The following is a 25842-nucleotide window of genomic DNA, read 5'->3' on the forward strand; positions in this document are numbered from 1 at the left end:
AACAGATTTTTCTAAAGCATAGGTCTGACCATGTCTCTTCCTACTCACCATTGCCTCTATGGGCAAATAAAATCTCCTGAGTTTGTATTTTAAACCTTTGTAACAGAACTCCAAACTACTTTTCTAGTTTTGTTTGTTACTATTAGTACTCTATGGTTTAACCAAATGGACTGTTTCCCTTCACTGAAGGCTATATGCTCTTCCTCTTTGCATTTGCATTAACCTCCCTCCATGCCTAAAAGGCAGTTATTCCTCACCTCTTTCTTTAAGAATTTCCTTGTTTCCTTTCAAATTCAGTTCAAGTGTCACTTTCTACATAAAGATTTTCCCAATGCCCCTCAAATGCAAGTGCCCTCCCCTCTAAATTACCTTGTAGTTATTTGCTTTATGTTACTTTATGTGCATGTTGTGTCCCTTGATAGAATAGAACCTTCCTGAGGGCAGAGACTGTTTTAATTTTATCTTTTTATCTCTGACACATTGAGGTAGTACCTGGGACACAGTTTTTAATAAATTCTTGTAGACTGATTACAATCTTAGGTTTTTTTAAATCATCATCACCCTGCTGAAATCCTTTGGAAGGGGAAATGGGAGATTATGGAGTAGTATTGATTTATAAGGCAACAAGAAGCAGGAAGGAAACTTGACAGGCGAACTACTTAAGCCAGATCTTCCCAAGAGTATTAACAAATAAAACTGGGAGGCAACAAATAAAACAAAGGAAAAAAATGGAGAAGAGCTGTCAAGATTTCCATAGACTCATAACTGAGAGGAGAGCCACCATATTTGACCTCTAACATCATAATCTTGACTTTAGTTTACTTTTTTTACATAAGAATATTTTAAAAGGGCAATTAAAGAAAGGAAAATATGAAGAGCATCCAGATTAGACCAATTATACATTTAAGAGATTATTGCTGGAGGACATATAATCTCTAGGATTTGGGAGATTTAAAAAATCAGACTTATTACAAAACAACAAAATAAAACATGTCAATAACTGCTGAGTTACATGGATACTTTCTAAGTTTTTGAAAATCTTTACTAGAATAATTTATGCACACAATAATCAATCAAGTATTTATTAATCATAAAATATGACAGGTCATTCTCGATCAAAGTAAGAAAAAAGAATAAGCAACCTATTGCAAATGATATTCTAGAGCAGGCCATGTCTTGAAGTCACACAACTGCATGAACATGAAGAGCATACAAGATCCTACTTTGCAAAAATCAATATTTTATTTTGTAGAACAAAATGATACCTTAAAGTCTTTCCTTCAACCATAGAAATGTTAAAATCATAAAAGATTCTTTTGTTCAGTCGCCCTCATTAAGATCAAGGAAGGCATAAAGCAAGTGAATGTATACTCCTCAAAGGCATTTTCCTCTGATATGGATGATGTCTAGTGGAGAGTTCAAATGAAAGATCAGTGCCCTAAAGGTGATAAAATCTACCAAGTGGTCCTATTTGCTGATGGCAGTATAATGACTACACAAAGACCAGAAATATTCAGGGTTTATAAATGAGATTTATAGTTATGCAGAAATATTCTAACAATAATAAAGTAGATAAAGAGTGCCTATTGACAAGGTTATTTTATGTAGGTGAACAGACAAAAGATTGAACTGTTTCATATATGTCTGTGTGCATGTGTACATGTGTGCATTGAATAATCACTGTGGATAGACTAAGAATCAGTTCTATGATTAAATATAAATAGGATGTGCAAGATTGCCTTTGTGAAATTCTTTGGCATTTCTAATGATATTACATCCCACTATGAAACAAAAGCTAATCTCTTTTATTTAAATAAGTTTCTGATGATGAAGTAATCTATGGACAAGTATTTATTAAGCATCTCCATGTGCCACACGCTGGGGTAGGCTCTAAGAATAAATCGGAAAAAGTGAAAATATTCATTATTCTCAAGGAGCTTACATTCTACCTAAGAAAACAACATGAACACATATAAGAATATTAAAAATGCATACAAAATAAAAACAACATACTTCTGAGAAGAAAGGCAGTTGGAAAAATGCTGATTGTAGTGTTGGAGAACCATTCAAATCTCTGTTATTTAGAATATTTGTGACTGGTCAAGTTGCTCAATCTCTGTGCCTTAATTTCTTCACTTGTTAAAAAAAAACAGGGGCTTGAAATAGGTGGCCTCTGAGATCATTTTTGGCTCTAGTTTTAGGATCCTTTGAAAAATTTGGGGGATAAGGATAGTCCCCCTCTATAAGGTGGCACTGGAGGTGAGCTTCGAAAGATGCTAGAGATTCTAAGAGGCAGAGGTGATAAGGAAATGCATTCCAGGGTTGGAGGACAGTCTGCACAAAGGCATTGTGTGGATGGAATTTTGTGGGTGAAACAAAACAATGACAACTTGGCTGATGTTAGAGAACATGAAAGGGGGTAATATATAGTATGCCTTCAAAGGGAGACTCAAGACAATGTGTGAAGAACTTTCCATACCAAACAGAGGAATGTGTATTTTGTCCCAGAGATAATAGGGAATAAATGAAATTTGTTGACAAGCAAAGTGATGCAGTTCTTTAAGAATGTCACCTTGGCAGTCTTTGGCAACTTTGTGGATGACTTTGTAACAGAAGAAGCTTGAGGAAGGGAGCCCAATTTGAAGGCTGTTGCAATAATCCAGGTTAACAGTGAAGAGGATCTACACATGACTGGGGTGAGATGGATGAAAGGATGTATGCAAAGGATGTAAAACTAACCAGACGTGCCAATAGATTAGATGTGTAAAGTGACAAGTTAGGGATGACCTCAGCTTTGCAGACCTGTCTGATGAAACTCTTGACAGAAACAGCTAAGTTCAGAAGAAGGGTGGTTTTGAGGGAAAAGATATTGAATTTGGTTTTGGACATGTTGAATTTGAGATATTTCTTTGTTAAGCTTTATCTATGTGCCAAACACTGTGCTAAGTTCTAGGAATATAAATAATAAATTAGAAAAGTCTCCACTCTTGAAGAGTTCTCCATGTAAAGGAGAGTTCACTTCTACAGAGGATGGAGAGGCTTGTACTTCTTAGGATTCATCATCAGGGAGGATGGCAGGGTCTAGGAGTTCTTAGGGTACACTGTAAGGAAAGAGTTGTCTTTCTCTTCATTGGGGAAGTAGGATCCCCAGTGCTCCAATTCCACTCCCATTTCATATTCCTGAGAAACAATTGTATTTCTGACTGTGGTTCTAGTGGTCCTCCCAAGAAGTGGGGTAAAGAAAGAAAAAAGGCACCCAGAGAACAAACATAAATCAGGCATGGGTCTTTTCATCATACATCCCTCAAAGGAGTGCTGTTTGTCAATAAAATAGTAAAATATAATTCTGCATTCATCACATCCCCCCCAAAAATGTCTCAGCACCACAAGTTCTTAACTACCTGTTCATATTTAACATTCGGGCAATGACTCATTCCTGTAAATTAGAATCAATTACAAAATTTCCCTTCTGTTATCAGTTTCCCTAATAATTTTAGTTGCATTTTGACTAATTTTATGTAATCTCAGTTTTCTACTTGTTTTCTATATTCCTTTTTATTTTTTCCTAAAGGACTCTTCTCTTATGCATTAATCTGAAAGGTAATTTCCTCTAATTTGTTTATGATAATTTGCTTATTTCAGTCATGTATTCATTTGTTCCTTGTCATGTGTCTTGAAATGTTGGTTTACCCCAATTTCTCTCCTATAATTTTCCAGTTTTTCCATCAGTTTTTGTCTATTATTGAATTCATACCCCAGTAACTAGGATTTTTAGTTTTATTATATACTAGGCTACTGTGGTTTTGCTCTTCTGTGTTGTATATCTAATCTGTTTATATTTATTCATAACATTCTTTCTTTGTTTTCACTCACCATAATTTAGGTATCAATTGTTCTGTATCACAGAAGGAATTTATTAGGATAGGAATCATATCATATGTGTTTCAGTACTGCATTTGGCATGGGAAATAATTGCTTTTTAAATGTTTGATTGAATACACATGTAACTCCACCTGATTCTGTTTCTTTAGGGTGCCCATTTGTGGCTTGTTCAATCTCTTTTTCTGAGTTTTGATTATTTAAGTTCTGTATTTCTTCTTCTGTTTATCTGGACATTTTATAGTTTTCTAAATATTTACATCCTTAACTTAGGTGAGTGGTTTTATTGGCATATTGTTAGGCAACTCTTTTAAAATAATTTTCTTTCTTTATTCATTTTTTATTAATTCAACTTCTTCATTTTGATACTGATAATTGGCTTATTCTGTGTCACATAAATTTTACTGTCTTTGCTTTCATCATCTTTAATGAATGCATTTTTTCTCTATTCTTTTCTTTGACCCATCAATTCTTTAGGATTAAGTTACTTAATATTCAATTAATTTCATTTATTTGTTTAGTGGCTTTTAATTGAAAATAAATTTTATTGCATTGTGGTAAGTAAAGAATATGTTTTGGAAAAAATTGGAACATGAATGCCTTTTTGGTAGAGTTATGGACCAATCCAACCATTCTGGAGAGCAATTTGGAACTGTGCTGAAACACTCTAAATTGTGCATACCCTTTGATCCATTAATACCACTTCTAGATCTGTATCCCAAAGAGATCGTAAAAAGGGAAAAGAACCACATATATACAAAAATATTTATATCAGTTTCTTTTTGTGGTGATCAAGAACTGGAAATTGAGGGGATATACATCAGTTGGGGAATGACCAAAGAAGTAGTGGTATACGAATGTAATGGAATACTATTGTGCTATAATAGATGATGAGCAGGTGGATTTCACAAAACTCTCAAGAAGCTTACATGAACTAATGCTGAGTGAAGTAAGGAGAACCTGGAGATCATTGCCCACAGTAACAGTGACATTGTGTGATGACCAACTTTGATAAACTTAGCTCTTATCAGCAATGCAGAGATCTAAGACAATTCCAAAAGAGTCTTCCTATCCACATTCAGAGAAAGAAATATGGAGTCTGAATGCAGATTGAAGCATACTATTTTCTCCTTTTTTGTTGTTTTTTTTCTGTCTAGTGATTTTTCCCTTTAGTTCTGATTCTTTTTTCACAATAGGATCAGTATGGAAATATGTTTAATATAATGGTTCATGTATAACCTCTATTGAGACTGCTTGCTGTCTTGGGGAGGAGGGAGCTGAAAAAGAGGGAGGGAGTAAAAAAATGGAACTCCAAATCTTATAAAAGTGACTCGAAACTATTTTTACATATAATTGAAAAAAATTTTTTTTTAAAAAGTTAATAGTGTGTCAAAAATGTGTTTAATGTTACTGTATTTGTTAGTGAAGTTGATGCTCTGACCCAAGGTGAATTTTTGGAAATATCATGAACAGTTGAGAAATATCTATAATATTTTCTATTCCTATTCAATAATCATCAGAGTCTATAATCTCTAACTTTGCTGAAATACTCTTCATATCTTGAAATTCTTTCTAGTTGGGTTTTTTTTTATTATTCATCTAGGTCTAAAATGGGTACATAAGTATAAGTAAAGTCTATTTGCCCCTATCTATAACTCATGCAGCATTTCTTTTAAATATTTAGGTTATGTTCATTCTATTAAGTATGGTTATTATTAATTTATTGTCTTTGGCACCTTTCAGCATAATGAAGTTTCTCTCCTGAATTTCTTTTAATCAGCCTATTTTTTGTTGTTGACTTCTATAAGATCATGACTACTACTTCTATCTCTTTTACTTCATCAGAATCATAATAGATTTTGCTTCTACACTTTACTTTTTAACAATGTGTGAATGTTTATATTTCAACTGTGGTTCTTATAAACAACATATTGTTGAATTCTGCTTTCTAATTCATTCTGTTATCCTCTTCTGTTTTATGGGTGAGTTCATCCCATTCCCATTTTGTGATCACTAATTACATGTTTCTTTCCATCGTATATTATTATATTTTTTCCTAGCTTTACTTCCTGCCCATTCTTTACAAAGAAGTGGGTGAGAAGTGGAAAATGTGCTTAGCTCTAGTGGCCTGTGCTAAATTAAATCTGCTTCTACTCCTCTGCCCCTTTTTTCCTTTCCATTAATAGTAAACACATTCTTACCCTTTCTATCCTTTCAAACATCTTTTCACAATGAGCACTTCATGCTTAGATTTGTTTTGCTTATTCCCCCCTTTTCAATATAGTGAAGTACTTTCCTTCAAGGCCTATTTCAAGCACCATTTTATCCTTCAAGTAATTCCAGACTCCTACTCCTCACCTTCCCGGATAAGACCAGTCTCGACACCATCTCACCTTTGGCCAAACTACAAAGGTAACCTGGTATAGTGGATAGAGCATTGGACTTGGACTTAGGAAGACTTGAGTCCTAATTCTGGCTCAGGCCTTTACTAGTAGTGTAAAGACATTAGGCAATCACTGGACCTCTCCAAGCCTTAGTTTCTTCCTCTATAAAATAAGACTGTTGGACTACATGATCTATAATTTCTGAATTAAATCTTATTCTCATAAATTTTTATCTAGTTGCCTTTTTTCACTTATTCAATTCTTCTATATATTATAGTTATTGATGTATATAGCTCCCTCCCAGATAGATTATAAATACATTATATATATATATATGTATGTATGTATGGGTATACCTCTGTTGGAGTTATTGTTGTTCAATCATTTCCATCTCTTCATGAAGATATGTGGGGTTTTCTTGGCAAAGACACTGGAGTGGTTTCCCATTTCCTTCTCCAGCTCATTTTACAGATAAGAAAATTGAGGCACTGGGTCACACAGCTAGTGAGTGTCTGACACTGGATTTGAATTCAAGTCTTCATGACTCAGACCTGCTATTCTCTGCACTATATCACCAGCTGTCCTATGTATGTAAATATCAATCTATCTATCTAATCTTTGTACCTTTGGATTTTGACACAGTGCCCATAAAATAAGAATATTTTCAAAAGAAGTGTTTGTTAAATTTACAAATGATCTAACATGTTTTCATTGTCATTAACGACAAAAATTTATTGAGCCACGGTACCATATCAATACGGGTTTGCTGCTAGGGGTTGTTGAGTGAAGTCATAGGGGCTCGAGATTTAATGGGTACACCAGTCTGAAGTTAGGGGAACTACCAGTCTATTCAGATTTACCCCAACATGGATTTTTCTACCTGTAAACCAACAAAAGGAACTCAGGTAATGTGCAAAGTTTGTGAACTTCCACTTAATGTTTTGATTAAATATTCTTAAATTTGTAGACTTAATGAGTCAATACAGTACAATATGTAATTGTAAGAGAACATTATTTTCCTGGTGCAGGTATTCAACCATGCCTTTGCCAGACAGGGGCCTATAATCTAAAGGATACATACTTAATTAAAAGGTCATATGACATTTTCTTCTGCAAAGAGGCATTCAGTATGCCATATGAGGAGAGGAAATAGACATGGGGAGGGTTGACAAATTAATTCTTTCCTGTATAATTTCTTAAACTTTTGTGTGTGTGCCATATTCCCTGCTTTTAAGTACAGGGGAGTAATCATTTATTATAAATCTGTGAATTATTCAGGTTGTTGAATGGTGTTATGCACATAACATGTGCTTTGCTCTTGTTGAGTGAAAATACTCAAAGAATCTTCAGACTTGCCAAAGCAAAACCCAGAAAAACTCTTTAATGCTTAACAACCACATAAACAACAAAAACACATCAGTAATCAGTTGTAGTTTAGTTTTATTATACGAAAAGGAAAGATTCTAGAGACAAAAAGTCAGTCAAGACATTTTGAGAATGAGCTGATGGAAGTAGTTCTGGGCATCATCAGCAAAGCACACGATTTTCAGAGTATAGGGAAAAGTGATATCAGGCAATTCACAAACCCTGTCTCAGTCAGGCTGGTGAGGGGGTACTGATATAACAGCTGGAGAACAGAAGTAGTGTCAGTAAGACAATCTCTAATAAAAACTGTACCCCACACATCACATGCTGGGGCTTAGTCTCACTCAGCACCCAATCAAAACTGCTCCACTCAGAGGTTTTTTTCATTAATATCACAGGGAAATACTAAATAGTGTTTTCTCCTTAGGCAGTGAGAGAAAGAGAATCAGGCTCTTCCCAGAGGCTGCCCATGTCTGTGGGCAGTCAGGGACAGCTAGGAAGCAGGGAACACAAAGGAAAATTGAATAAATAGGGAGGCACAGCATGGTGAGAGCTGGGATGTTTCACAGGATCCTGGGAAATTTTGGAGACAGAAAATGAAATAAAGAAAAATGGTTTAAGAATGCGTATCAGGGAAATAAAAGAATAGTGGAATGAAAGAGTGAGAGAGACCCAATAAACCAACATTGTAAAATGTTTAGAGCTAAGGCACTAATAATAATTCTTTGTGATATCTGTCAGGAATTTTTTTATAGTAAAGTCAGAGAGACATATAACTGCCAAAATGCTGAAAAGCATTATGACCTTGTCTACACGAAAGAATGATTCGTTTTCATCTCCTCTAAGAAGTTTTGCTAATTTCCATTATTTAGCAGTTCTAAATTAATAAAAGAATAATTTAGAAAATTATAAATATCAGGAGAAATGCATGATCAGTGTTCATCATACTAACCTTTATTCATGTTCACAAATCAAATTCATGTTTGAAGAGCCATTCTGTAAGACTTTGCCAGTGACAATGAGTTTTATAGCTTTACGAAACCAAGGATAAAAGAAAGCATAAATCAGGGGATTCACAGCTGAGTTATAATAAGCAAACCAACAGCAAATCTCATAGACATAGGCAGGGGTGATGAAGCCAAGAAAGGCATCAATTAATGAGTCAAGTGAGTAGGGTAACCATGAAATCAGAAACGCAATCACTGCAATGCCCAGGGTTTTAGCTGCTTTTCTCTCCCTCTTGGACACTTTGGCTTTGTAACTCTCTGAGGATGAAGATGCCCCTTTGCTACTTGTGTTTTCAATCTTTCTAGCCTGGAATTTAGCTACAAGAAAAATCTTGGAATAAAGAATAATCATAACTAGACTGGGTATGAAAAACAATAAAAAATTTATTATGATCCACTTTTGATTCACAGCACTCTGACAGCCTCCCACACAGGTGAGGGCACTTACTAATTCCTCCAGCCCGTCATCATTGACACCTGTGTAAAAAACAGACCCACTGTAAGATACAGTGATGGTCCAGGAGACAGCAATGCACAGCCCAGAGACAGAGAGGGTAAACTTGGTTGGATAGACTAGAGGATCTGTAACAGCAATATATCTATCAACAGAGATGAAACACAGGTGAAAGAGGGAAGCATAACAAAATGCCACATCAAAAGTGGTATGCAGTTTGCAGTAACTCTCCCCAAAGTACCAACAACTCTCCACTGACCTCACCATGCTGAAGGGCATCACAGTGGCTCCCACCAAAAAGTCAGCACAAGCCAAGGAGGCAATGAGAAAGTTGGCTGGAGAGTGCAGCTGCTTGAAGTGAAGGATAGAAGTCATCACCAAGAGGTTTCCCAACACAGCCAGCACTGCCCCAGAGCCAAAGACCAGGTAGAGGATGACCCGGGGTCCCAGGGAGTAGGGAGTCTGAATGCAGGACCCATTGATGTTCTCATAGCAGAGCTGTACAGTTGCAGACTGGGACCCATTGTTACTGCTCATGATTCTTCTCTCTGAACCTTGCAGTGGTTATATTTCTGACCAAACAGAGCCTACCATTGAAATCTCCAATGGTTTTGTGAAAAATATTACATTAAGTTGATATCCATACAAGAGATATCAGTTATACCTTCAAAGCATTATAAATTTTTTCCAGTTTATTTCCCAATGATCATTTAGAGTTGGAAGCTGATATGGCTCTGAGGGTAACATAAGTAACTTAACAAACAGCAACAAGTAATAAGTTTTGACCTGAATATTTGAGAAATATTCTGGTTTGTACCTCTGAGAAACTTCCTTAAGTAAGTAGCTATAATTTGTGATATTACTCATTTCAAGGGGCATCATTTATTAACATCCCTCCCCCATTGTGTCAGATCCAAGTTATACCCAAAACCTCCTGAGCTCTGAGGAAGTCAGGCAAAGACACCTCACACCCCTGAAAGGCCCTTAGATGAATTCCCAGTAGTGTACAGTGTGAAGTGTGAGAAGAGATTACTTTTTCCTCCCCCAATAATCATTATTTAGGTAGTTATCATGAATTGAGGCCAGAGACTTCCAAAAGTTTTCCTATGTCCTGGCCCTCAATGACATGACTGGTATAAACTACAGTGCTTTTTGTCATCTATCACGCTTTAAGCATATAAAAATATAATTCCTGACAATCTCCAAAGATTCTGTCTGCCCATGTCAGTCTCTTCACCTGCTCTATTAACTACAAACAAGTGAAAAACATGGACCTTGGGGGTCACAATATTAATCAAAATTCAAACTTGATTATCCAGTATTTTATTGCTGTGAGAGCTTCCTTAACTAATCTGTACCTTCCTGGTGAAATTTTTGTATATATCTCTGATGCCCCATAATAAGAGAGCTATATGTATTCATATATATTACATTCTACATAAGCATAGAACTAGATATAAATTATACAACTAACATTTATTCAGCACTTTGAAGTGTGCAATATGCTTTACAAATGTGATCTCATTTGACCCTCTCACTAACCCCAGGTGTTAGGTGCTACTATGATCCCCATTTTTCAGAGGAGGGTACTGAGGCAGAGAAAGATTAAATAACCTTCCTAAGGCAACGTATTTAGTTAGTGTCCGAGACTCAGTTTGAAGTTAGATCTTCCTGAGACTGAGATCTGCACTCAGGTTTATCCTATTTCAGCGCCCCATCCACTGTGTAACCTGCCCCCTCTAATTCACTAGGCATGCCAGTGTTGTTCTCTGTGCCCTGGCTTCTAAGCACTACTGAACTCAACTGTGGTCCACCCAAAACATGAACTCCTGACTTCACTACCTGGTTATCTTGAAACTAGGGCAATTCTCTGTCACACTAGTTTCTTGGAATTTTACCTACTGTCTTCTCATCTTTCTCACCTGCCACTGTATTATTTTTCAAAGGATTGGCTGATCTGTTCAGAGTTTTAAGGGCTATTACTAAAAAGTAAAAATATCAATATTCCTTTGCATGGTGGCTAGTATTGAGACACTATAAAATTACATAGTTTCATTTAACTAAGCTCATAGGGACTCACTACTCTTAGTCATGTTGTCCATTTCTATATACATATGGACAAATCCTCCCTCTTACACAATACTACAATATTGAAGCATGTCATTGGTTATATGACCTTCATTTTTAAGTCAAAGTCTCCCTTATATTGACAGAATATCATCTTCATGGCAAGCAATCTATTAGAGCTCATGGAAACTAAGCAGAAAATGTTACTTCTGAGAAATTAAGAGAAGCCAGAATCAATAATCTCCAGGCAGCATTTTCTGTTCTTTGATTACTTCTCTCATAGCATGTTCTGTCTCTCTTGCACTACATGAAAACACCTGTCCTGTTTTGAAATTTACTCTTATCAGTAGCCCTGTGGGGAGAAGGTTTGCCACCAGCTACCAATTAAATTTTGCCCTTCAGATTCTTTTAAGCACAGTTCTCACAATTGACCTATAGTTTTGATCTGTGGACCACTGAAATTCATTCTTCATTAAGTAATATGTTGGAAACAATATTTTCTACTTCAATATTCAATGAATCTTAACTATAGATAGGAGAGGTTAAGAGAAAGAAATCTTTCATTAATGTAAGGTAAGAAAATTATTAATTTATCATTATCTAGAAATATAAAATATAAATTATTTTTAAAACAATTATTTAAATTTATAGTTTATAAGCAATATATATATATATATATATATATATATATATATATATATATATATATATATATATATATATATATATATATCATGCCACCTTCTAAAGCCAATTTGAAAAGATTCATATGGGGCAGAGCTGAGATGGTGGAGTAGAAAGACACATATACTCTAGCTCTTTTCCCACAACCCATAATATACCTGTAAGGAATGATTCTCAACAAATTCCAGAGCAGCAGAAGCCACAGAACAACAGAATGAAGGAGATTTCCAGCCCAGGGTAAGCTGGAAGGCTGATGGGAAAGATCTGTCACACTGAACACGGAGCAGACCACAGCCCATGCTTGCCTATGTGGCACTGGGAGGAGCAGGACTGGAGCAGACCTCAGGGGTGGAATCCCCAACAGCAGTGGAGGTTCCCAGACCCCTCAATCCACAGGTGCCAAAGGCAATTCCAAAGGTCAGTGAGAGGGTTTTTTCAGCTCTGGGATAAGGGAATAGGGTCCCACCCTAGCTCTGGCCCCAGGCAGCAGTGGCAGAGGCAGCAGTGGCAGAGGCAGCAGCAGCAGTGGCAGAGGCAGCAGCAGCAGCTACAATGGCTGCTGCACCCAGCAGCCAACTTCCATTGTTGGAGCCTCAATTTAAAGCACCTGGGGGAATTGAGAGGCTGATCTTAATCTCACACTGAGTGACAACCTGACCCTGGGAACCCTTCCCCTAAAGCCAGTGGTGGAATCGAGCAGCTGATTTGAATCTCAGCCCTCAGTGTTGGTATGGTAGAACTGGAGGTGGTTGTGGAGAGGAATTAATTCTACTACTTGCAGATTCTGGGCAGAAAAGTTTCTGGTTGCTCCCAGGGTGCAGGTTTGATTGTGCCACCTTGGAGGAACTGAGATCTTACAGATCCCCTGAGTATACCCTACTCTTGACAAAGGACACAAAAGTAAAGTATCTGGTTGGGAAAATGCCCAAAAAAGGGAAAAAAATAAGACTATAGAAGGTTACTTTCTTGGTGAACAGGTATTTTCTCCCATTCTGTTGGATGAGGGGAAGATATGCTTACCGTGCTTACCATGAGGGGAAGATATAAAAGTCAAAGCTTCTGCACCCCAAACATACAAAATAAATATGCCATGGTCTCACACCATGGAAGAGCTCAAAAAGAATTTTGAAAATCAAGTAAAGGTGGAGAAAAAATTGGGAAGAGAAATGAGAGTGATGCAAGAAAATTATGAAAGCAAGTTGATTACAAGCATTGAAATGGATTGTATATATAGAGACACATATGCATACATACATATATATAGTTATATTTGTACACATATATGAATATGCCTGCATCTCTGTATTTGTATACACACATATACATGAAATACCAGTACATTCACTATAAATTCAATCATCAAAAAAAGCCCCATAGAATAAAAAGACATGCCACTGAATGTGCAAATCTCCCAAAATAAAATGCATTATTTGTGTTCCTATAGAGTAAGCAGTAGTATAGCAGAATAAATTCCTTACTAAGGATTATTGTGGAAAAAAAGTTTTTTCTGATTTACACAGAACCCCAGAGGGATTGTATGTTAGGAGTTTTCTGGCTCTTTGGCTGAGTTCCAGAAAGGTTGCTATACTTTTGCATTAACTCAGAATTGACCATGTGAATAAACGCAAAGTAATTAAAAGTGACTCTTGAACTGCGGAATCCTTTGGTATCTCACTGAACCTTGCAGAGGAGCTTGTCAGAGGTGCAGAATGAGAGGGTGGGAGGGAAATGTTAGGAGGCAGAAAAGCACTGAGAGTCTTGATGCTGATCCTTAGTAAGCTTATTGAAAGCTTTTTATCTAGTGCTTTTTAGATCAGGGGAAACAGTTCTACTGAGTTCAATGGACATAGACTGAGTTTTACAGAGGATTGGGGCTTTTTTGTTCATTAGAAAGGAGGAAGGAATTGAGCATCTATGTAGTGCCTGCTCTCACAGGTAATGTGTTTTCTTTTATGAACATCACAGTGAAATGAATCATACTTCATAAAGGATAGCATTTGACTTTGTATAAGCATGCATTTAACTTATCTTTTTTTCAGGAATATTGAAAATATCCATGATCATTTTCTGTGATAACCAAGAAAAACAATGATACTTTTAAGTTGAGAGAGAATGATGAGCAGCAGCAATGAGTCCCAGCCTGGAGCTGTACAGTTCTGCTATGACAACATCAATGGGTCCTGCATTAAAACCTCCTACTCCCCAGCACCCAGAGTCATCCTCTACCTGGCCTTTGGCTCTGGAGCTCTGCTGGCTGTCTTGGGAAACCTCTTGGTCATGATTTCAGTCCTTCACTTCAAGCAGCTGCACTCTCCAGCCAGCTTCCTCATTGCCTCCTTGGTTTGTGCTGACTTTGGTGGGAGCTACTGGGATGTGCTTTAGCATGGTAAGGTCAGTGGAGAGTTGGTGGTATTGTGGAGAGAGTTACTGTAAATTTCTTTCTTGTTCTGAAAGGTTACTTTGTTATTCTTCTATTTTTCATTTGTGCTTCATCTCCATTGATAGATACATTGCTGTCACTGACCCTCTGGTCTATCCAACCAAATTCATTCTGTCAGTTTCAGGAATATGCATTGCATTCTCCTGGTTCCTTGCCATTACATTTGGTTTTTCACTTCTTTACACAGGTGCCAATGATGATGGGTTGGAGGAATTAGTAAGTGCCCTGACCTGTGTGGGTGGTTGTCAGATGGCTATGAATCAAACCTCGGTACTGATAGAGTTTCTGCTCTTCTTCATTCCCACTCTGATCATGGTCATTCTTTACTGTAAGATTTTTCTAGTAGCTAAAGAACAGGCTAGAAAGATAGAAAGTACGAGCAGCAAAACTGAGTCATCCTCAGAGAGTTACAAAGCCAGAGTGTCCAAGAGAGAGATTAAAGCAGCTAAAACCCTGGGTATTTCAGAGATTGCATTTCTGATTTCACGGTTTCCCTATTATATTGAATCAACAATTGATGCATTCTTAGGATTAATCACCCAAACTTATATTTATGAGATTTTAGTTTGGTTTCATTATTACAACTCAGCCGTGAACCCTCTGATCTATGCTTTCTTTTACCCTTGGTTTCGAAGAGCAATTACACTGATTGTCACTGGGAAAGTCTTCAGAGGGCACTCTTCAACAATGGATTTGTTTTCTGAACAAGTTAAGGTTTGAGATTGAAGAAGATAAAATATGGAACAAAGTTAAAAATGGAGGAAAGGAATTATTAGGAGATGAAAATATACTCTCTTCATTCAATCTAAATTCTAGTTTCAAGGTTGATATTAAATAAAATTTATTTACCTTGCCAAATTGCATCTGAATAGTGTTTACCAGCTGTTTTCAGACTTGCACTTGTGCTCCTACCTTTTCTCATTTGATCTTTGTTTTTGTTCATTATACCTTTCTTAGGCCAAGAGATAAAAGGACTCTTTCTCTAAGGGATTTCTCATAATCTTATCTAAACCTTTCCTGTTAGCCTGTTATTTGCATTAGATAAGGAATTGATCTTTTTTTGCATATTATGATTCATCCCAGAACTGATATTTTTTCTTTTTAAAAGTTTTTTTTTTTAAATTCACACATTCTATTGTGTAGTCAGCAATCAGCAGACCTGAATAGTTTTTAGCCATATATTGGTTTATAGACTATTGTTGTTATTTTCTCTTTCTGTATATTTTTTTTTAAAAAAAGAAAGTGAAGTGAGAGTACCAATTCCACCTGCAGCTAATAATGAAGCTGAGCCTCCCAGTGAAAGGAGTTTATACAGTTAAGGTTTTAATGGTAAATTTGATTTTATGATTGTTATTTAAGCAGGAACTAGAACAGGTATAGAAAGGCATGTAAACCACTTAAGACTTGCCTCAAAAGATGTTCCTTAGCTAATGTGAAATTACAGTCATGTCTGAAACCTGGTTATTGAAACTGGCCATTTTAAGGTGCTATGGGAATATTAAGTGACTGTTCTTCTTAGTCTAACTCCAGGTATGGATTGCAATAAAGGAGGTCTGAGCCTCCAATCCATAATGCCAGTAAGCCTGTGAAATGCTGATTATGAACTGCAAAAGGTGATCTCATGGGAAGGGTGGGAGAGCAGGTGTTCAGCCTGGGCTGAGGTAGCATTCTCCTGACTCAGTTTCTCCACTGACACCTGGAAAACTCTAAGCCTGACTGAATTCAAGTTGACAATCTAATCCTGCCTGGAACTGTCATGAAGTTGGAGAGATATTGATTCCCTGCAACGTCTCTACTCTTAGTGGCAATTTCCTATAGTCAAAAGGTTTGTAAGCTTAATACCAGATCTATTAAATTATAGATTGTTGGTAGGGGAACATCCAAGGTTAAGTCTAAAATTAAGCTATTAGGCTTAGGACTTTAGACCAACAACAATAAGTTAGGGTCCTTTAATTCTTAGTAATAGTGTGGAGACAATTAGGTCAAGGGCTTATGAAGTTAGGAGACATAGTTATTATTTGTGTCTCAGTTGGTTAATGTTTAAAAAAATCAGTTTGTGGTCTATATTGTAAATACTTTAAAAGAAATGTCACCTGACCAAAAAATTGGAATTGTGTTGTGTGATATGAACTGTGTTAAAAGTGAAAACTAAAAAAAAAAAAATAAAATTATTGGACAGATATTTTAACAAAGAAGAAATAATTTATCTAACTTTTCCCACTTTTTTATACAATTTTTGTGCAAAAATACAAATTTGAGATCTTATTATCAAAAGCATGACAAATTTTAGAATTCAATTATATATATCTGTACATAATTCTCAGAGGAATCAGTCTGATCCTGTTATTTTTCCTCAAAATTTGCTATCCTATTTAATTAGACATTTATCACCTTACATTTTTTTTTTTACTTTCTCTTAATCATTTTCTCCTTTGGAGGGTGTTATCTTTAAATTATATTTATTTATTTGGCCAGGTTAAAGTTGTAAGGTATTCATTCCTGCATCCCATTATAATAAGTCAGAGATATTCCATTTTCCCTTTATTATTTAATAGACTTAGTACTGTACTTACAGAAGTTCTTGATTATAGAGATTTGCTATAAAAGAAAAAGGGGGATAATGTCATATATGTTAACAGAAGGAAGGAACTTCCTTAGTTCTATTTGATTTCAGGAATGAGCCATTACCTGACAGCCAATCATGTAGTCACTAGGCTCTGACAGCGGGGCTTAGGAGTAATCAGGTGAGGAATTTCCTTTTTTTAGAAAGGAGATAACACATTTGGAAAATAGAGTTAGGAAGATCCTACCCGGGCTGCATCCAAGGTTGTCTTCAAAACCTTTCCAAATGTCCACCATTCTCAGCCTACAACACATGCCAATTGTCTTTATGATAACTTAGACAACTATTCCTGTAATCAGAGCTTCAAAGAATAGTGAATTGCAGTCCCAGTCTTAGATAGCAAATAAACATTGGCTGGTATCTTTCAGATAGAGTCATCTCAAATTTGATTAAGCTATTAATTAGGTCATAGAATGACTACAAATTTAGATCAAAGCAGCAAGATCTCTTTGGCTTTACAGCTTAATTTAACACTAGATTATTTTGGAAATTTAGCAGGCCTTCAAAGAATCACACAAGATTTGTTTCAAAATGTTTTTCTAAAAGTATTTTCCCTTATTTAAAAATAGTTTAAAATTTATTCTCATGTTCACTAAACTTTTATGAAGAAAACTAGTTGGAAACCTTAAATGACTTTTTCTTTAAATGATTTTTTCCTCCTCAAAGCAAAAAGAAGCCTTCAAAATTGAAATTCATTAAAGCTGAGTTGTTATAAAAATGTCCTTAAGTAACATGAATCCCCAAACTATTATAACAAACTGAATTCTTAGTTACCGCAGAATTCCTAGATATCACAAAATACTTTAATAAAATGATGTTGTAATCGGATCTCACATTGGTAACAGGAAGACACTGATTCACAGAAAAGCACTACTGCTCTTCAAATCCTTTTAAACAATGGGAACATCTTAAAGTGGGTCTCAACTAGTTTACAAACATTTCTGCACATGTTCTAATTTCAGATAAAAATAATATAAGATTACACAAAAGGGCTCATAAATTTTGCTGATCACTTGCTGTTAATCATAGAAATCTGTTATAGAAGGAAAAAGCTGAGACATGTGACATACCAAGTATGACAGGATAAAATATTCTTTACTCAGTTTGAAATCAGATGAGAGTGAAATTCTCTAATCATACAGTATCTGTTTCATAGCCAGACTCAGGAATAGTCAGGTGAGAAACATTCCTTTTTAAAGAAACACAATGGGAAAACTGACCAGGAGGATCCCATCCTAGATTGAGCCTAGAATTGTCCCTATGGTGTTTCTTTCCTAGATACAAACTTCACCTTTTAACAGTACAGTATCACATTCCTTCTGAGTAGCTTATAGCACTTCTCTCAGATAGATACTGATTTAATGCAGACAACTATACCCAAATACAAATTCAAAACAAAAATAGTTATGGTCCCAAATGCCTTTTACCTTAAACAGCAAGTCTCACAGCTTAGAACCAGATACAGTTATTTCTATTCTCATGGAGTTGCAATAAACAATAAAGATTTACCAGGCCTCACGTGCATAAGGGATTCTATTTAACATCTTTCCTTCTCAAGTTTTAAAACTTGTCCTGATGAAAAAGCCAATTGTTAAAAATCCTTTCTATTTATTACAACTTCTGAGTAAGTCATATTCATTATTTATGAACTACATAAACCAAACAAGTTCCTTTCCTAGGGCTGATGACCTTGCCCACACGGATGGTTTCCAGGGGCCTTATCAATTTTACAAAATAAGGTAAATTGGCATGGACCCCAGAGAGGGGACTGATGCTACTGCCCCTGCCTGCCAACCTACAGGAGGACTGTTCTGAATGGGCAAAACCAATCTAAATAAAATTTTCACTCTGTTCTCTCATTTCCATACACAGTAATCACTTAACAATTTTAGGTTTCAGCATTAAAACAGTAATCCCAAATAACTTGGTTAACAATGTTACAACTTTCATAAGTGATAGCCAAATTGTTTTTACTTTAATCTCTTTAATATGCAAAGGTGAAAATACCTGGCTTTCTAAATGACAATCACAAAACATTTAAGTTGGACTGATAAAGAAACATAACTGGTTTTACAAAATTTTCCCAACTTCTTTTAGTTCAACAAAATTCATATTAAAAACTGTTTTTCTAACACCATTTCTGGGTTACAGTGGTCACTCAATTTTTACAAGACAAGAGAATTTTACTACAATTTAGAAGCACAATAGTAACACAAACAGTGAACTTTAGCTGACATTAATTGCATTTCCATATTATCACATATAGAAATTATTCATCTTATTACTTTTGGTAATTAAAACCACTTCAAAGTTAACAATTACATTAGAGAGAGATGATAATGTTGGGTGTGACATATGTCAGTCTTTATGTTAAGCATTTCATCATTTTGATCCCGTAACAACAACCATTATTATTTTTACTTTTACAAAGTAGAAAACAGGTCAAACAGAGATAAAATAAATTTTTCAACCAGAACAGAGAAGTGAAGCTTACCAAGAGCAAAGAAGCTGGTGTCCCAGTGGTGATGATTCTTGTAGTCAGAACTTAGGAAATGTTTGCCACAGGCCTGATCCTTCCACCTCTCCCTTTCCCCACAGCTGCAGAATTTACTAAGCCTGAGTTGGTTTGCAACTGCTGGGACAGGGTGGGCAGAATGAGTAGGACCTAGGTGACATTTCCAAGCTTTACCTAGAAAGGTGGGATACAAGGTGCCTAAGGGCTCAAGAGTGTTAGAATCACTGCCAGTCTGCAAATTGCTGCCCCTCCACTTCTCCTACATTCTCCTCTCTATAATTAGATCTGGGGTGAGAGGGGTTAACATGAATCTTTGTAGCTGTAAAAAAAAATCCTTGTTCTGAGGTACTCTCTTAACTCTGAGAGGGAGTAAGGAATGTTAAGTGATCAGGATTTGGAGGTGCTGTTTTAGCAAGGTGAGTTCCTGGAGCTACCCACAATGTTAGGAGTTTTTTTTCCAGTAATTTCAAATGATCAGTTCCCGAATTTTTTATGATTAATCTCACAACATACAAATCTGCTAAAATGATTTTACCCAAGATGATCTAACTTTTCATTGTAATTCCAGGTTGACCAGACCAGAACAACAAGGGAGTCTTGAAGTTTTATTTATTTCCCTAGCTGCAGCTTTTCCCCAGGAAGATTGGAAATGTCAATGATGAATTTTTTTCTGATTACCAAAAAAACCAAAAGCACTTAGCAGCTGCCTGCATTTAAATCTTGCAAGATAACAGACTTATTCATAGCACACATGATAAGGACAGGGACATACACTGACAAACAAACAGAAACTTAACGATTGGACAAATACACACAGAGCTCACAATAAACAACAGAGAGGGGGAGTCAGAAACTTGTTACAAATCTCCATCATGAATTGGCTATTATTATTCTGAGGAAAGGGGTTTGCAAACATTCAAGACCTAACAATAAGGGTGGATCCTGCAACTTTTGCTCAGAGCACCCCTGTGGTCATTGGAGGGGTGGGGAGTCATGGTACCCCGAAGTTTTCTGACTATCTTAAAGAAATAGGACCCATGGGAATAGCTTCAGGTCTCTAGTCCGTAGGTGGATTGTAACTGTCCTTTTCAAGACCAGACCCCTTAAGGGAAAGTGGGGAGGGGGAAGGGGAGGAGGAGGCAACAGCAAAGACTGAACAAAGTTGTCCTCCTCAGGGCTAGAGCAGGTAAGGGAAAGTGAGGGGGTAGGAGATATCGGCTAAGTGCCATCATCCTCCCCAGATCAGAGCCTGTAAGGGAAGGGGGAGAGAGGAAGGAGGTGAGGAATAGGGCCCAGGGAGTGAAGGGAGGGACAGATTGGGGCCCTTGCAGTAGAGGCAGTTACCCAGTACTTGGCTGGTGCTGAAGCAGCCTTGAGAGCCTTAAAGGAAGAGGTTTCTGCCTTTTGTTCTCCCTCAGCCATTTCAGCAAGCCCAAGATGAAGCATTCCTACTGCTGGCTAGATGTTTTGTTGGCCTTTAAACTTAATTTGGTTTTAATACAGAGTAACTTTGACCAGTCCAAAAGAGCCCTGTGGTAGCCCACAAAATTTAGGGTTATCTTTAGTTGATTGACACTAGTAGTAGCAATACTTGTACTAATTTTCCTGAGATTGATCGTCAGAGGAGACCTAAGTAATACAGAGTGATTTATTGTGACTTGGTCCCCTCCCCCAGAGTTAACTTAAAGGGAATTTGTGAATTTCAACCAAATTAGTGGGAGTCCTTTGGGAGCTAGGAATAGGAGGAGTTACCCTGACCCTATTAAATCTCAAGATTTTAGGAAAAAGAACCCTGAGGAGCCCAAATCTTTGGTTTTGATGAGATGAGGAGCTGTTCCATCCTGTTCCCATGAGTTCCAACCCACATATCACAGCACCATAACTGTCAGTCTGAAAGTCTGGTTAAGAAAAAAAGCAAAAAGCTAAATGCATACATTTTTACTCCCTTAAAATTAACAATTATGAGGACCCACAGAGTCAGAATTAAATCTGCCTACCTGGTACAAGAATAATCAGGTTTAATACATTTTACCATGAGAAAGGAACTTTCTTAGTTGAACAAGTTGTAAATTTAGTGAGACAAGACAATTAACAAAGTAGTGTCAGTTGGAATTTATGATTCCAGAATGTGTGAATAGCATATGTCTCTGTGACACAAGATAAGGAGAAAATCCAACCACTCTGGTGGCAGGCATCCTGTCATAAACAGGTCTTTGAAATTGCTGACACAAGAAAGGGCATTTTTAACAGAGTTGACAAAGTTCCAATTGAAATTATGACCCAGGGTATCTGTGTTTTCTTTACCATTAACATGCCATAAGATGTGGAAAATGTCCCATTATTCAATACAGTTTCTTGGGTTAAGGGTCTTGTAAGGAATGCTAAGTCAGCCCCTTCTGGCTTTGTTGACATAGGAAGAAGTATTCTCTGAGTTTACTTCAGAGAACAAAGAGACAATTAGATTCAGACTTTTTTTAATTCAAGCTCTGGCCCTTATTAAAGTCCAAAACTTAAATTATCAGTATCTATCTCTCTATCTCTCTATCTCTCTCTCTATCTATCTATCTATCTATATACACACACACATATATATGTAGAGAGAGCTATACATATGTACACATATGTATATACCTGCAACTCATATATGTACGTATATGCACAAACACATAACACACATATATGTGCAATGTCAGTATATCCACCATAAATTTGACCATAAAAAAATCCATAATACTAAAAGACATACACATAAATGTGAAAATTTTACAAAACAAAATGCATAGTTTATCTTCCTATAAACAGTAGTATAGCAGAATAAATTCCTTACTAATGATTATTGGAAAAAAAGTTTCTTCTACTTCACACCTAACCCCTAAAGGATTGTCTCTCAGGGATTTTCTGGCACTTCTTGGCTCAGTTCCAGAAAGATTGTGTTACTTTGGGCATTAACTCAGAGTTGACAACAGGAAGGACAAAGTAATAAAAGGTGATCCTTGAAGTGAAGAATCCCTTAGTATCTCATTGAATTTTGCAGAGGAACTTGTAAAAGGTACAGGATGAGGGGATTAGAAGGAAATGTTACCAGGCAGGGAAGCACTGACTGTCTCCCTACGAGACTTACTGAAAGCTTTTTATTTAGTAGTTTTGATACTAGGGGAAGCAGTTCTATTGAGTGAAATGGCCATATACTAAGTGTAACAGAGGATGGGGGCTTTACTGTTTATAGGAAAGGGGGAAGAGGTTCAGCATTTATGTAGTGCCTACTCTTCCAAGCAAGGTGTTTTCTTTTACAAATATCTCAGGGAAATGGATCATAATTCGTGAAGGATAGTATCTGACTTTGTACAGGCATGCATTTTATTTCTTTTTTTTTTCCCCAGGAAGATTGGAAATGTCAATGATGAATTTTTTTCTGATTACCAAAAAAACCAAAAGCACTTAGAAGCTGAGACAGAATGTTGAGCAGCAATGAGTCCCAGCCTGCAGCTGTACAGCTCTGCTATGAGAATATCAATGGGTCCTGCATTAAAACCTCCTATTCCTCAGGATCTCAAGTCATCCTCTACCTGGCTTTTGGCTTTGGGGTTGTGCTGGCTGTCTTGGGAAATTTCTTGGTCATAATTTCAATCTTTCACTTCAAGCAGCTGCACTCTCCAGCCAACTTTCTTGTTGCCTCCTTGGCTTGTGCTGACTTTTTAGTGGGAGCCACTGTGATGCCCTTCAGCATGGTGAGGTCAGTGGAGAGTTGCTGGTATTTTGGGGAGAGTTACTGTAAATTTCACACTTGTTTTGATGCATCATTTTGTTATTCTTCTATTTTTCATTTGTGCTTCATTTCCATTGACAGATACATTGCTGTCACTGACCCTCTGGTCTATCCAACCAAATTCACTCTGTCAGTTTCAGGAATATGCATTACATTCTCCTGGTTCTTTGCCATTACATTTAGTTTTCCACTTTTTTACACAGGTGTCAATGCTGATGGGCTGGAGGAATTAGTAAGTGCCCTGACCTGTGTGGGAGGTTGTCAGATGGCTGTGAATCAAACTTGGGTACTGATAGACTTTCTGTTGTTCTTCATCCCCACTCTGGTCATGGTCATTCTTTATTGTAAAATTTTTCTAGTAGCTAAAGAACAGGCTAGAAAGATAGAAAGTATGAACAACAAAAATGAGTCATCCCTAGAGAATTACAAAGCCAGAGTGTCCAAGAGGGAGAGAAAAGCAGCAAAAACTCTGGGTATTGCAGTGATTACATTTCTGATTTCATGGTTCCCCTATTTTATTGAAATAATAATTGATGCATTTCTAGGGTTCATCACCCCAACATATATTTATGAGATTTTAATTTGGTTTGCCTATTTTAACTCAGCCATGAACCCTCTGATCTATGTTTTCTTTTACCCTTGGTTTCGAAGAGCAATTAAACTGATTGTCACAGGGCAAGTATTCAGAGGACACTCTTCAACAATCAATTTGTTTTCTGAACAAATTAAGGTTTTAGATTGAAGAAGATAAAATATGGAATGAAGGGAAAAGTAGAACAGGTGAATTATTATGAAATGAAAGTATGCTGTCTTCATTCAGTCCAAATCTCAATTTCATAGTTGCTGTTTAATAAATATTCATTTACCATGCCAGATTGCATGTGAGTAGTGTTTACCAGCTGTCTTTAAACTTGCCCTCCTGTTCTTGTCTTTTTTAATTTGACTTTTGTTTTTGTTTATTATTCCTGTCTTGGACCAAGTGGTAAAAAAAGGTTTTTTTCTTCTCTAATGATCATCTTATAATCTTATCTAATCCCTTCCCTCAGTTAGCTTTTTATATGTGGTAGATAAGGCTCCTATTTTGCCTATTCTGATATCTTCTCTCCCTTTTAAAATGTTTTTTTAATTTTTCAAATATAATAAATATGAATAATTTTCTATTGTGTAGTTAACAATTGTAAATCTGTAGCATTGGAAAGTTTTCCGCTCTATTCTGGGTTATGGAGTTTTGTGGTTGTTGCCTTCTTTCTTTGCCTTATCATTTTTTTAAAGAAAATAAAGTGAAGAATCAATCCCACATATAGCCCATAATGAAGTTGAGCTTCCCTGTTAAAGGAGTTCATACAATAACAATGGATTTTTGCTCCAAATGTCCTTGGTTTTCTTTACCGTCTTATCAATGTAATCTAAAGTTACCTTAGCCCTACACAGGTGTTTTTTGGAATGTAAGTGCATTTTATCATTTTTTCTTATACTGTTACTTCATTAATAATAACAATCACAAGCATTTATACAGAATATATATAGATAAATATCTATTTATCTATATTTCTCTCTCTCTCTCTCTATGTATGTGTATATATATATATATATATATATATATATATATATATATATATATATATATATATATATATATATATATACCAGTCTGTGCTAAGTGCTGTGCAAATGTTTTTTAAGTTTTCTTTTTTCTCCCATTTTTTGTCCTAAATGTTGTTTATGAAACATTTAAATTTGCAATTTAATGGGCACCAATTAGTGGTATTGATGTAGCTGGAGAGTACTGAGACTCCTCCAACTGGTATGATGAGATCTCCCAATGGTATAGTGGAATTTTTTTTTTTTTGTACTTCGTGATTTTTTTTTTTTAATTTAAATTTATTTATTTAAGTTTTCAAAATTCATTTCCACAAAATTTTGGGTTCCATATTTTCTCCCCACTTTTCCTCTCCCCCACCCCAAAATGCAGAGCATTCTAATTGCCCCTATCACCAATCTGCCCTCCCTTCTAACATCCCTCCATCCATCCCTCCCTTCCCTTATCCCCATCTTCTCTTTTGTCCTGTAGGGCAAGATAACTTTCTATACTCCATTACCTGTATTTCTTATTTTCTGGTTGCAAGAGCAATACTCAATAGTTGTTCCTAAAACTTTGAGTTCCAACTTCTCTTCATCCCTCCCTCCCCACCCATTCCCTTTGCGAAGTCAAGCAATTCAATATAGGACATATCTATGTAGTTTTGCAAATGACTTCCATAAAAGTCATGTTGTGTAATACTAACTGTATTTCCCTCCATCCTATCCTGCCTCCCCATTGCTTCTATTCTCTCTTTTAATCCTATCCCTCCCTAAGAGTGTTGACTTCAAATTGCTCCCTCCTCCCACTGCCCTCCCTTCCATCATCCCCCCACCCTGCTTATCCACTTCTCCCCCAATTTCCTCTATTGTAAGATAGGTTTTCATACCAAAATGAGTGTGCATTTTATTGCTTCCTTTAGTCGAATGTGATGAGAGTAAGCTTCATGTTTTTTCTTTCACCTCCCCTCTTTTTCCCTCCACTGAAAAGTCTTTTACTTGCCTCTTTTATGAGAGATAATTTGCCCCATTCCATTTCTCCCTTTCTCCTCCCAATATATTTCACTCTCACCAATTAAT

At 36.4% G+C, this 25842-nt stretch overlaps 2 protein-coding genes and 1 pseudogene across 2 annotated transcripts; 2 read left to right on the forward strand and 1 right to left on the reverse strand.

The window, feature by feature from the left end:
• Positions 1–8463: 8463 nt before the first annotated feature.
• LOC140523808 (trace amine-associated receptor 6-like) lies at positions 8464–9626 on the reverse strand. The gene has a single exon (XM_072638458.1). It carries the CDS (start codon positions 9624–9626, stop codon positions 8583–8585), a length of 1044 nt encoding a protein of 347 aa, XP_072494559.1. The 3' UTR covers positions 8464–8582.
• Positions 9627–13686: 4060 nt separating this feature from the next.
• Positions 13687–15138, forward strand: LOC140523809 (trace amine-associated receptor 7a-like; annotated as a pseudogene).
• A 7735-nt stretch (positions 15139–22873) lies between these two features.
• Positions 22874–23926, forward strand: LOC140523810 (trace amine-associated receptor 8b-like). Its single transcript, XM_072638459.1, has one exon. The coding sequence runs from the start codon at positions 22874–22876 to the stop codon at positions 23924–23926; it is 1053 nt and encodes a 350-aa protein (XP_072494560.1).
• The last annotated feature ends 1916 nt before the right edge of the window (positions 23927–25842 follow it).

This window comes from Notamacropus eugenii, chromosome 2 (genome assembly GCF_028372415.1).
Source record: "Notamacropus eugenii isolate mMacEug1 chromosome 2, mMacEug1.pri_v2, whole genome shotgun sequence".
NCBI classification, from domain to species: Eukaryota; Metazoa; Chordata; class Mammalia; order Diprotodontia; family Macropodidae; genus Notamacropus; species Notamacropus eugenii.